Below are 12,808 nucleotides of genomic sequence, written 5' to 3'. Positions count from 1 at the left end.
ACGTGTCGTTACACAACCATGTTGGGCGTTCGCTCTCTATGTTCTTACCTAATACCGTTATTTGACGTCTCTGCTACCATACCACGTTTCGCGCATTTCGAAGCAACGTGAACATGATGTGAAAGATTTTACAAACTGACGTGGAATGCGGGATGCGAGAGAAAAGCAATGCGCAGGAAAAATGGTACCTAACCAGATGTAGGATTATACGAAGTAATATTTTCACGCGCGCGCAATTCTTCAAGTAAAATAACGTTTCTCTCTTTCTTGATAGAATATTTATTACGGAATTAGGTATATTATCTTTACAATATGAAGAACATATCTTATTGACTTAACCATGTGTATTCCGTGTTCGACCACCTTTTCATCTATTCAAAGTGGTTCAAAAAAATCTGATGAATATACTTTCAAGTTACTGGAATAAGTATCTGCATTTCTTTTTGAAAAACAATAAAATGTATTACTAAAATAAAATCTAGTATCAAATGTAGAATTTAATTACCTCTGAAACTTCCGTAGATAACGATCGGTCGGACACGGATTACCCACGACTGTTGGGCCATAAGAGATATGTACCCTAATTGCATGCATACAGCAATTTAGTAGATATGTTTTTATACGTCGAAACTACAACAAGATCCACGTTTCGTCTTATTTACACGCGGTTGCAATGTATATTCTAATTGTGCGACGTATAGCTCCACGTGTCATAAATTTCCCGTTCCCGATATTTACACACGCACCGTTTGTTGGGTCCCGGTGCTAAATCTCCGTCTCGGTTAATTCCCGTCCGCCCGTCTCGGCCTACTCTGTCTCTCAGACCCGGTCCCATGCTAATGCAGGCTGCAATTTGTATAATTTCGAAATGGGTTAAGCACGCGTCGGAGCATCCGAGGTCGATAACTTTTTCTACCTCCGCGATAGAACGTCGTTATCTGCACGTGCTCTTCCGCAACGCCGCTCGTTCTAAAGCATAGTGCTTATTTTACATTTTAATGTCTCTAGAGTCACGTCGACATCCCGAAATGCTACTAATTTCATGGACCTTTAACTGTAAACTTGCCGATCACGCTTCCGAGATATAAGTCTAGCGGAACCTCATGCTAAACGGTTTTATTGATCATTTTGTAGAAAAATTATAGTAGTCACTAACTTTGTAGCATAGCCTTTGGCACGTAATCATAATTGCATGCGGTAACTAAACGTCGAGGTACAATATCAATTCCAATCGAGCGGTTTTGAATAGTTGGTGACGACAGTCATGAAGCACAACTTAACGCCATTAATCGTGATTGCTCAGGTGTTAAGATGTTGCGATAATCGCTTGCTCTCTCTCTCTCTCTCTATATATATATATATATAGATTATTATCAGATTATTTATTGTTTATTTCTTCCATAGGAGAAACAATGAACGATAACTATAGAACATCACTCACATATATAACTGTCAAATCAGAAATTAATGAAAAATATAACAAAATTTCTAAATGCAATCTTATAAAAAAATATCTTTTTCATAACATTGTTGTCCGTCAGAAATTTTTCATACAAAAATAGAACAAGAAGTCAAGAAAAAAATTTTCAGTTTTTAATTGATACTCGCTGCAACATGACAAAATTAATTCGGGAAAAAAATGTGACGTTTCGGTTATTTAATTCCACGTATCAAAATATTTCATGTAATTTTAAACATTCTCTATGTTTTTGGAAATTAAACAGAACTGTAGGCAAAAATATCTGTATGTGATTTTTACTGTATTTTGTTTTATCGACATTAACTTAAAAAAAATGTTTAGTAAAATTGAGAAACTAAAACTTATCAGTGCATATTGGCAGTTATATAGTTGTCGAATCGTATTAACGAGCAACGAAGATGACAAAGTATAGTATTTTGTACTGTCGTACTTGCTGTGGTCTCCTTCACGCAAGAAGTTTCGGTCGACGAAAACCGACGGATGCTATAAGTGCCACCAAGTGCAATAATTATCATCGTTACAGCCCGTTTCTACGCTCATAAAAACTTTATGCATACATAGCAAAATTTAACTGCAAGCTCGACTAATTAGCGGCGTTAAATGCAACGGATGCTTACAAACGCAAACAGTGCTTCAACCGTGATATTTCAAGCAGTTACCTTTTCACAATGTTTCACGATATTTATTGAACGTGTAAATAATGCCATACTTCTGTGGAAATTTAATAACATTTTAGTGTAAAAAAAACATATATTTTTTGCAAATTAATTTTTTCAATATTTGATTTTAATCAAGAAAACTGATTCGTATAAAATGACACAATTTGCAATGCAGTAAAATATTTATTAATACAGTAAAAGATGTTTTCTTACAAACAGGAGCTTTGTCAAATTGCTAAATTTGTATTTAACTTTTTATTAGAATTACGCGTATTTAACTTTTATTGCTTTATCTCCTAACCCAATATTTCGTAATATCACGACGACAACTTCACGCACACACAATCAATCTCTTTATGTAATATTCATAAATTTGCACAGTCACCTCGCGGATGCTGATGCAAAAAGTTTCGCGGGAATGCTGCAGCGAGATAATGACGGAATATAAACGACGTAGACACGTAGGATTAATCTGGCGCGAATTTCCGAATCGATTTTTCGTTGAAACTCGCCACCTGAACACATAAAACCGAAATCACTTAAACTACACTAAGGCCGTAGAAATTCAATCGGCAGTGATGGACATCCATATTCGACGGATAAATCACTGTTTGTAGATATTCGTGCAACGCTCATAAATCGTAATCCTTCTGTATTCGAATGTTCATGCGCCGTACGCTCTCTCAATCTCGCGAGTGACAGCGGTTGGTATGAAAAACTATTATAAATATATCACTCATCTTTCCCTTTTACTTATTGTTACACTCTAGGTTTATGTGTTAATTTTATAGGAGCATAAAAAATAGAGTATGAATCATAATAAGTACAGTTACAAAATGCATTGTACAATATGTTAGCTCGGTAACCTAATAATTCGTCTTTTTAAGGGCTTATTCGGTTTTTTACATAATTTTATATCTCCCAGAAAAATTTCATAGAAAATAATAATAATAACTAACTAATAACTAGCTCGATTCAAGAAACCAATTATTTATTGAATTAATCTTGCTTGCAACTTATTCAAAACGGAAATCGGAAGCGACAGAAAACGTAAGAATACATTTTTGCTTCGTTGTGCGATATTTATGGACGATGTTCATTTCCTTTGGTACTCGAACTCGGATGCACTTCCAATTGCATTTTGCATTTTTCAATTGAAGTGTAATTCCCCAATGAATTTCCGGATTAAATGCACGGAGTAATATCACCAAATCAATCTTTCACGACGCAGGAAGCAAAATATTTGCTAAGAAAAGTCGTATTTTTGACATTTTTTATTGTACAAGTTTTATTTTAGGAGAAAAGGTCTAAAAATACAAAAACAATTCTAAAATATTTTTCCAAGTATTTTGATATAGGGAAAAAGGCAATAAGATGACGAATCTGGTCGTTTCTTACTCATCTTTCCTATATATTTTCGTAAAAAAATTATTTTTATATTTATCTTTTTAATGTTAAAAAAAAATTGAATTCTGATCAAATGTACAACAAGAAACGATAAGCTTCAGTGGCATTTATTTACAAATGCTGTATTTAAAATCATCTGTGTACATATATAAAACCGTTCTTCGGCTGATTTTCAAGCATGTAGACAGCAGCTCCAGCCATTGTATCGTTGCGTCATCATATCATTTTGTCACTAGCATAGCAAATGTTATCTCACCGTATAATACGATAAACGATTGTTTGATTGCAATTTTTCAAGAATAAATAGCAGAGAATGGGATTTATTTTTCTTTTATCTCATCACGATTACCTTTTTTACATCGTAAAAGGTTAGCAAAAGAGTTCGTGATTATGAAGAGCGTGTAATATCACTAATGTAGAGATCCTTTCTTCTCCTTTGCAATGCTTTTAAAACTCAATTGAGTATCCCGACAATGTTAATCGCGACCGCTCGCGAAAGTCCCGGGTGGAACGTTGGGGGAATGAATTTCGCGAAAAAGAAAAGCAACCCGTTCTTTATGACCTCTGCACAAAGTGCGGAACGGTCCCGAGATGGATTTTCCTCTTCGAAGAAACACTACGAAGCAGGGCAAGCGAATAAAGAGTCATCCCGTAATGTCCAAACTGAAACAAACTTCTCACACGTGCGCAAAACGTAGAAATCGAAAGAAATCGTAACGCGATTCCCTAACGGATTTCCATTATTCCTCACTCAAACGTAATATTTACCGTACCGCAATACGGCTTTAGAATCCAACTCTTTTTCGAAGCAAATCGCCGTAACTTTTTCCATTCTGCCATAAGTATCAGTTGTCATCATATCAATTAACGTAAACTCTTTCGACAAGAGTTTTAAGAATAGTGTGCTTCGAATTTATGACACATAAATCACGAGTATGTGTATAGTTGATAATAAGAAATATTGCTGTAATAACTCGTAAATTATTTCTGATCCAACATAAGATCTTTGTATTTAGTGTGTACAAGATTGCGCAAGCTCTCTAGCACGATCACTAGAGATGTACTAGAGATATACGGTAATACAACGATAAAACAATTGGCTCGCTAATTACGTTTTGTCGGCCATAATCGATATTTAGAGTCGCAATTATGAACTCAATTTCACACGAATCACCACTAAATTTATGTTTGTTTCAGGGAGCGGCGAGCCGTGGTTGAGAAGCGACAAGCTCGCCGAGCGGGGAACGGAGATTTTACTACCCTGCGTTCTGAAATCACCGCAATGCGAGGGTCTGCACAGCATCAAGTGGTACCGTGGACCCACGAGGATTTTCATTTTCAGCGAGGATGCCGGGATTATACGCGGCAATAACGACATTGCTGCCAGGTAATTAAAGTATTATATTGAGACTTGAATGCATAATGTTAGTGGGTTCAGCTCGTGCCTTGACTTAATTGGGCCACCCCTCTCTCGTCTCTATTTCCCTTTTTTCAGAAAAATTAAATTTCATTATTGCTCAATATATTTTGCGGCGCTAATTGAACTCACAACATGAGTTTACTAAAATCCGTAATAATAACCACGAATTTTGCAATATAAAGTGAAAATTATTAAAGTCGGTTTTTAAAAATTTTTGAATATATTAAACGAATAATTTTGTCTGTCAATAAAATCTGTTATTCATATATTTACATTTTTATATTATTTTTATATATGTACATTTCAAAACTTGTATTTTTTACCCTTTTTGCAATATAATATCCGTTTGAGATATAATTTCACAGATGTCTATTTTTAAAATATAATAATTAAAAATTTTTAATGTATGTGTGTTACTATTCTTATTAACATTCTTAGAATTTTTATATTTTGCCCGAGCGACATTAAAAATATGATATTATATTATACAACTCAACAGCAAACAACACAACATTTTCTTGGGCCATTTTCGATTTTAGTAATTTACCATTGCCATGATTTGTAACTATCGCGATTATGCTCATTTCGGGGTCATCACCCTGTAATTACGTTTTGTGGTTCGCGGTCTACATTTAGAGACCGTGTAGCTTCAAATACGTCAAATGCGTTAAATAAGCACGTGAATATGCAAACATGAATATGTGTACGTGAATATTTAGAGCATGAAACTTTCGATTGATAATTATCAAAGTCTCTGATTGTTTTATTATAATAATATCCGGTATGCTATTATCATTACAGTTGATTTGATATAGTTTGCGTATTGTTATTCATACACAAAACCGTTAACACGTACCGATACACGTTAGACTCTTTTAATCAAGTGAATATAAAATATAAAATAATAAGTAAATAAATTAATAAATGAATTAATTGGTAAATTGATAAATATAAAATAAATATTAATTATTAAATATAGAATTGTTTATAGTATTATTTCATTTGTGCTACGTAAAATTAAATAAAAGCGTTATATAAATTACGAAATTTAATAGAAATAATTTTATTAACAACGAAAATTATTTAAAAATCAATGCAATCGTAAGGATTGCGAGCCGCGCAAGAACGTTGTATGACAAATTAAACAAATATTCTATTTACATAAATAAAATCATACGTTTCGATTTACGAGATCTCTTCTATTTGAATCTCTAGTCATCTTCATAACAATAAATATGAATACAACAATAATTAAAAATCCAAACGGAAAAAAATTATAACATGTGGCTATTGGTACTCAACGTTTTTATGACGCGGTGTTGCTCTAATTAATATCATCTATTAGGACCTGAAAATGTCGTTCTTAGAACATTATCTCATACAGAGTCGTTAATGGATGTCCATTTGAATGGACGTGTATATTTAAAAATTGGAGGGGTCTTTAGATCACAACTCTCATGAAAATTATTTGATTAAATAAATAATTATATTATATTATAATTGAATAATTATATTAAATGGTTATATGAAAAATTTGTACGTTAAAATGCAGAAATGAGACAACCTCATTATCTCTTAGTCATTAAGTCATTAAGTCAATTAGTTACGTCTTTTAATTGTGATTTGCTCCTCTAATACAGCTACGTACTTATTGTCAGTGTTACTGCCTGATTGCACGTTGCAACTGAGTATGCGAACTCGAATGTGAAGTGTTCCAATGTGAAGTGTTCCTTAGAGATTTCATTCGATAACCGTGTTTCCTCTACGTACCAATTTACATTAATTAAAACAAGTTCACCAATATCTTTGAACAGCAACGAAAAGCTAGAAGCTTTATTAAATAAGATGATTAATTATTTTAAATATAATTCTCTTTCTTTATCAAATTGGATAAATTCTTAATTGAACACATTGAGCTCTATTGATAAATATTATTTCGTAACATAAAGAAAAACTATCATTGTTAATTTAATTGCAAAATTTATAATTTAAAAAGATGTGGTAGTAAATAGGATATTCGTTTACGACAAAACAATTCCCATGTGTATACGTCTATCAAGCGAACCACACCAATTAAAATCGGTTGATATCACAAAGGGAAAAGCACGTCACAGATTAACCATCAACAAAATAAAATTCTTATTCCGTTACAACACGCTTTAATAGCCATTTATCGTTTTTTTTTCTTCACCTCGCATAGTCTGACATGGCAACGATGCGAGATGGATTTCATATATGTGACTTCATTTTTTTTTTTTTCTATACAAAAACGAAAGCATTAACAACAATGTTATTTTTATGCGTCATGTTTTGCAATAAGCAGAGATAGATGTTGCTGTTGCGAGCTTTGTGCCTCAAAGCGAAAAAATAAATTCCAACGAGAAAATGTTGGCCCTGTGCATTTTATTTGTTTGATATGACATGTTGCATCTGTCGAAAAAATCATCTACGATGACGTGATAAAAGGTGATGTATGTATATATTCACATATATAAAAGACAATCATCGGAAATCTATTTTCAAAACGCTTCAATAACTTTTCAATATGATCCTTTTTTTGTCTAAAAAGTAAGTAAAGTTTCCAATATTTTATATAAAAATATTTTTTACGTGTTCAATTCCTTTTAGTAATATATATTAATTTTTTTTTATATTAATGTCTCTTGGATCTATCTATTTCATAGCGTTATATGCGAATTGATTAAAAGCATTACTTCTATTTGCTATTATGGTCTCTTTGATGTACACTTGGCAAACACTGAATTCCCCTGTTACAATATACTGTATACCTTAGATCTCTCCGGGGCTTTAGTTACTAGCGAAATCATAACAGTAGTGATATTGTTGAACGCGATGTTTGAATCACAGCAAAATGCGTTTTACATTGAACAATATTTGATTTAAGTGTTAACTCTAGGATTAAGCAAACTGTAAACTTTACATACGTATTACAGAAATTGTAATATTACATAATTATAATTTTCTTTTTTATTTCATTAAAATCAGACGTAATTCTTGATAAGTATAATTAACATCGACAAAACTAAAATCCGCTGTTAAGGGGGTAGAAAGGTTTGTAATAGCAAAAGCTTAGTCAATTTGACTTTTTAATATAGACATAGAAATGAATTGAATACACGAAAAGAACAATTTTACTATATAATGTCTAAAAATTTAGCTAGATACAGATCAGAAAATAATTTTATGTTCGACTATTAAAGTAATTATGTAAGACGATGATACTGCTGTAAAAAGTTTTTGATATCCTAACAACCAACTTAAACCTCTAATATAAATTTTTTCATGATTTAATATAATTATTTTCAGATCTATTTTTCAGCCAAATTATCCTTTTTGTGTATCACATTTTTGTGTGAGCTATTTATACTATACATATATTAATAAAAGAGTATTTTCAAAATTACACAACAAATTAACATAAAAACTATAGCAGCTTGATCTATTGCGCAGTAAATCGTGGTTCTGTAAAAATTTTTAATTAACACATTTAATTGAATCAAATGACAGCATGTTTCGGAAAAGCTTTCCATTATAAGATAAACTAGAATAAAAGAATCCGGTAAAAATTAGCAAAATAATAGCAAAAAGTCAAAGTGTTTTTATTGGTAGAAAATTATGATATAAAATCATGATATAAATTATGATGTAAAAATAACTTTATAAATATTATAAAATGAAATTATGAATAAAAATAAATTATGATATATTAGGCAAAAAAATCATGTCGTTCTTCCTTTGTGTAAGTTCAAGGCATTTTTTTCATACAAAACAAAAACTTTCTTTTACATGGAAAACAAGACGATGTAACTTTTTCACCAACCTAATAGCCATATAATTAGTTATATAACAAATAGACTATATTAGCTCTGTAGAAAATTTAATGCCCTTTAGTTTATAAAAAATACACCTCGATAGCTTTGTTTTTATTCTCAAGTGTTTGAGAATCACCGTAAAAGATGGGTCAGACAGCTTCATATATTAATATATTTTGCAATTTTAAAATTTATTATTTATTGTTAATATATAATATAAATAGTATAAAAGGAGTAAAAGAAAAATTTTGTATTCAATTTATTCTTCTGTTTATATTAACAAGTCAAAGTTTGCTAAGATTTCCGCTATTTCAAATCTTTCCTTTTAAACAGTAAATATAAAAATATTTATAAAAAAAACTATGATTTTTTTATAACAGTTTCGTCCAATTATTAGAGCAAAACATTCTTTTTTTTTCATGAAATGTGTTTTTCCTATCATTTTCCGTAATACGAGAATTAAAGGCAATTTGAAGCAATTTGCTTTAACACGCGCATGTATTACGATAGCACAGCAATATTCGGTAATTATACCATAAATTCATTACTTTCGTGAATTATACACAATATATTTGCATTATGTTGAGTGAGAAAACACATTAGTTACATGTAAAAATATTGTGCGCAAAAATTTCTTTTATTTACAGTGCGAAATACATTTAGCTAAAACATAGAATATATCTTTCATTGTATTAATTCGACATTTTATATATATTCAGTATGAAAGATAAAATCGCAATGTAAAAACGTAGGCATATCGTTGAAAAATGATATATTTTCGACATAAAAATTCAATACGTATAATGCTGCGTATTATATAAAACGTATAAAAGAACATCACGCTTTTATAAATGTTACTAATGTAAAATATGTCTCTTATTTCTAGGATTTTATAATGTGGCATACTATTATCCGGATTTAGAACTCAGAAATATAATGCACTCTTGTAATGTGTGTGTGTGTGTGTGTGTGTGTGTGTGTGTGTGTGTGTGTGTGTGTGTGTGTGTGTGTGTGTGTGTGTGTGTGTGTGTGTGTGTGTGTGTGTGTGTGTGTTGTGTGTGTGTGTGTGTGTGTGTGTGTGTGTGTGTTGTATTATCACATATGTATGCTGCTTTATTACTTTAAGGTGTTGCAAAGAACGTGAGTCCTTGGCAAAGTTATTACAAAATTAGTTATTATAAAGGATAATAACATTCACTTTAAAAATTCTGAAAACATTCTTTAAATGCACATTCATTTAAATATATTCGCGCAAAATTATTTTTAGTAATAAAACCATTTTGTATTTTGACATTTTTGTTTACAAACATAAAGCAGTCAAAATTATTTAAAAAAAAATGCAAATTAGGAAAAAAATTTCATTGATTTTCATTGAATTTCATTGACAAAGGGCCGATTGTGTATCTAGTCACAGACGCGTGTATATTGTAGTTATAACATTGATGATCTAATTACACGCGAATGCAAAAGATACATAGTTTCATGCAGTACGATGTCGCTGATTAGCGGTACAGCGCATTGTCGGATCAACAATGCGCTAATGACGCCGTAAACGGTTCGTCGATCAAACAACACGTCGAAATGTCGGTTGACCGCGATCACCTGCGTTTCATACCAACACAGAATTTGTGGCCTGCAAAAACAATGATTCGTCACACGCTGTACATTTAATTGGGGAAAACGGAGAATAAAGGCAATACGAACATTTCGATCAAAAATTGTTGGCGTCAATGTTTAATCTGGTTAATAAAAGCGGATTTGGGTACACACCGTACGATCGTATATGTGTATGGCATATTTAATTGATGTATGCATCGCGTATTTTCTTTTTATCAAAACGCGTGCAAAAATTATCATTCCTTTTATTTTTAATAGTTCCATTAATAATAGTAATAACGGAAGCAAATAGAAATACTATATCGGTCCCTAGATTTAAAGAGTTCCTTTGTGACTACCGTTAAATTATCAGTACGGATAAATGAACTTAAAATCCGTATATACGGGATGTGGGCTCGAACTCGCGACCTATCACTTATAAATTTGTCGCTCTCACACTGAACTACACAACATCCCCTTCACCTTTAATAAATAAACTGCAAAATTGTATCTAGCATTACAATTTTGCAGCAAAAGAGAGAAGGAAGTGATTTAAATATTTATTATTTCCACATTATTCAACATCTGTTTTGTGTCGAATGTGCACTTTTGACCGCTTTTTGTAATTCATTTTTATAAAATGAATAATCAACTTGATGAGAACGTAAATTATATCGATCTATAATGTATTCATATAGAGATGTATGCCATCTACTGTACTAGATGAATATACTCGGCATCTATTGACAGAATATCGAGCGCGTCCTATATGCATTGACTGCGCGTTTACTTGCCATTTATGGATATAAATGACGAGACCTTCGGCTGACATCTTGTTGCTTAACAATTTACCGTCGTATATTAATGGCTTTACAAGGATGCGTTCGCATCGTGATCAAGTTTAATTACAATACATGCAATCGAAATTTTTATGACACTTTATTTTTATACATAAAAAAAAATATTCCCCTCTCGTGTAATTTATTCCTGTTATAAATTAATAATGCATACGATCGTTTCAAAAGATCATTCTCGGTCTCGTTAATATGCATTTTTGAAATACATACGCATAGATGCGTTGGATGTACATAATTTGTAAATAGAATCGATCCGAATAGCATGTACGATCGAATAGCATATGACGGTAATATCGCCACCTTATCGTCGTAAATGGATTATACTACTCAGGCGGGATAACGAGCAGATTAATTTCATTGATTGTCCGATTCATTACCCGGTGTTAATCGCAATTTGAGATTGACATTACGTGAGGTCATTATACTTGCGTTGGCATGAGCCACACAATGGCATAATATCGCGCGATCGTCATTAATAAAGTGCATAAACAATCAATGTATTTACGATTTGTTGCGGCGCGTTATAATCGTGTGCTGCGCCAATTATGTACGAAAAATAAAACTGGCACAAAATGTGACAAGAGATTTATTGCATTCTAAAGGAAATGTGTTTGTCATTGTTGACGCATGAAATGCTTGTTAAAAATTCATTGAACGAAACGTTGCCTCATTGTTACGTTGCCCAATTATGATTTCAGTACTAACAAATCTTTTCGATTATATTAAATGAAGCGCATTATAATTTCAAACGGCCAAAATCAATTGAAAGTTAATTATTACCTTTTTTCTGGAAATCCAGGAAATTAATGTCTTTTTAATTAAATTACTTTTTTGCTGTAATTTTCAAATCTAACAGCGTGAATCATTTATACGTCACAAATATATTTCAAGGAAAACATAGAATATTAGCTTAAATTAAATCAAATTAAATTTTCATTCTAAATGCCAATCAATCAAACAATATGAATATTTTATGTTATGAATGTTTCAGAGCGGACATAGAATATTCGTCGAATTCATCGAAAACGTATCTGAAGATACCTGAGGTTCAGCTGGAGGACGAGGGTCTGTATAAATGTGAGGCTACGTATTTGGCGGTCAACCGCGAGTGCAACAACGTGCAGCACATTATTCTGAACGTCACAGGTGCGTTGCATTACATTATGCGGCATTAACATTCTCAGAATAAGATTAAACTTTTATCAAATTAGATACGCGAGAGAGAGAGAGAGAATGACATAAAAATTTTTTTCTTTTTATCTTAAAAATATAGCGTGACATCGTGTAATACGACCCCTTTCGACGTTTTGTGCGAAGTATATAAAGGTTTTTCGGATATTTCATAGAGAGGTACCGAGAGAGATTTACGGAAACTATTTTAAAACTTTTCGCGTAACTTCCTGCCATAAATTGTACGCGATATTTTTATACCCGTACGACCTCTGTTTGTTATGCAACCTCTCCAGTGTACATTACGTTCATACGTCAAAAACGTGGTCGCAAGTAGCCTGAATTATTGAAGGAGCAATAGAGGATACGAAGCAACGTGTTTCATC

General features: G+C 32.1%; 1 protein-coding gene across 12 annotated transcripts in view; it reads left to right on the top strand.

Moving 5' to 3' along the window:
• Positions 1-12,808, top strand: part of LOC105200045 (hemicentin-1) — a 163,977-nt gene that overhangs the window by 92,798 nt on the left and 58,371 nt on the right. For all 12 annotated transcript variants that reach the window (XR_005574929.1, XR_005574930.1, XM_039449955.1 and 9 more), the window contains exons 2-3: positions 4,744-4,933; positions 12,244-12,398. Coding sequence is in view for 10 of the 12 variants with exons in the window: in XM_039449955.1 (XP_039305889.1) it covers positions 4,744-4,933; positions 12,244-12,398 (345 nt within the window). In the remaining 2 variants the exon portion in view is untranslated. The remainder of the gene's footprint in view (positions 1-4,743; positions 4,934-12,243; positions 12,399-12,808) is intronic.

The sequence above is a fragment of the Solenopsis invicta genome, chromosome 5 (assembly GCF_016802725.1).
Source record: "Solenopsis invicta isolate M01_SB chromosome 5, UNIL_Sinv_3.0, whole genome shotgun sequence".
NCBI lineage: Eukaryota > Metazoa > Arthropoda > Insecta > Hymenoptera > Formicidae > Solenopsis > Solenopsis invicta.
The sequence above is the reverse complement of the archived record's forward strand: the minus strand, read 5'-3'. Positions and strand labels throughout refer to the sequence as shown.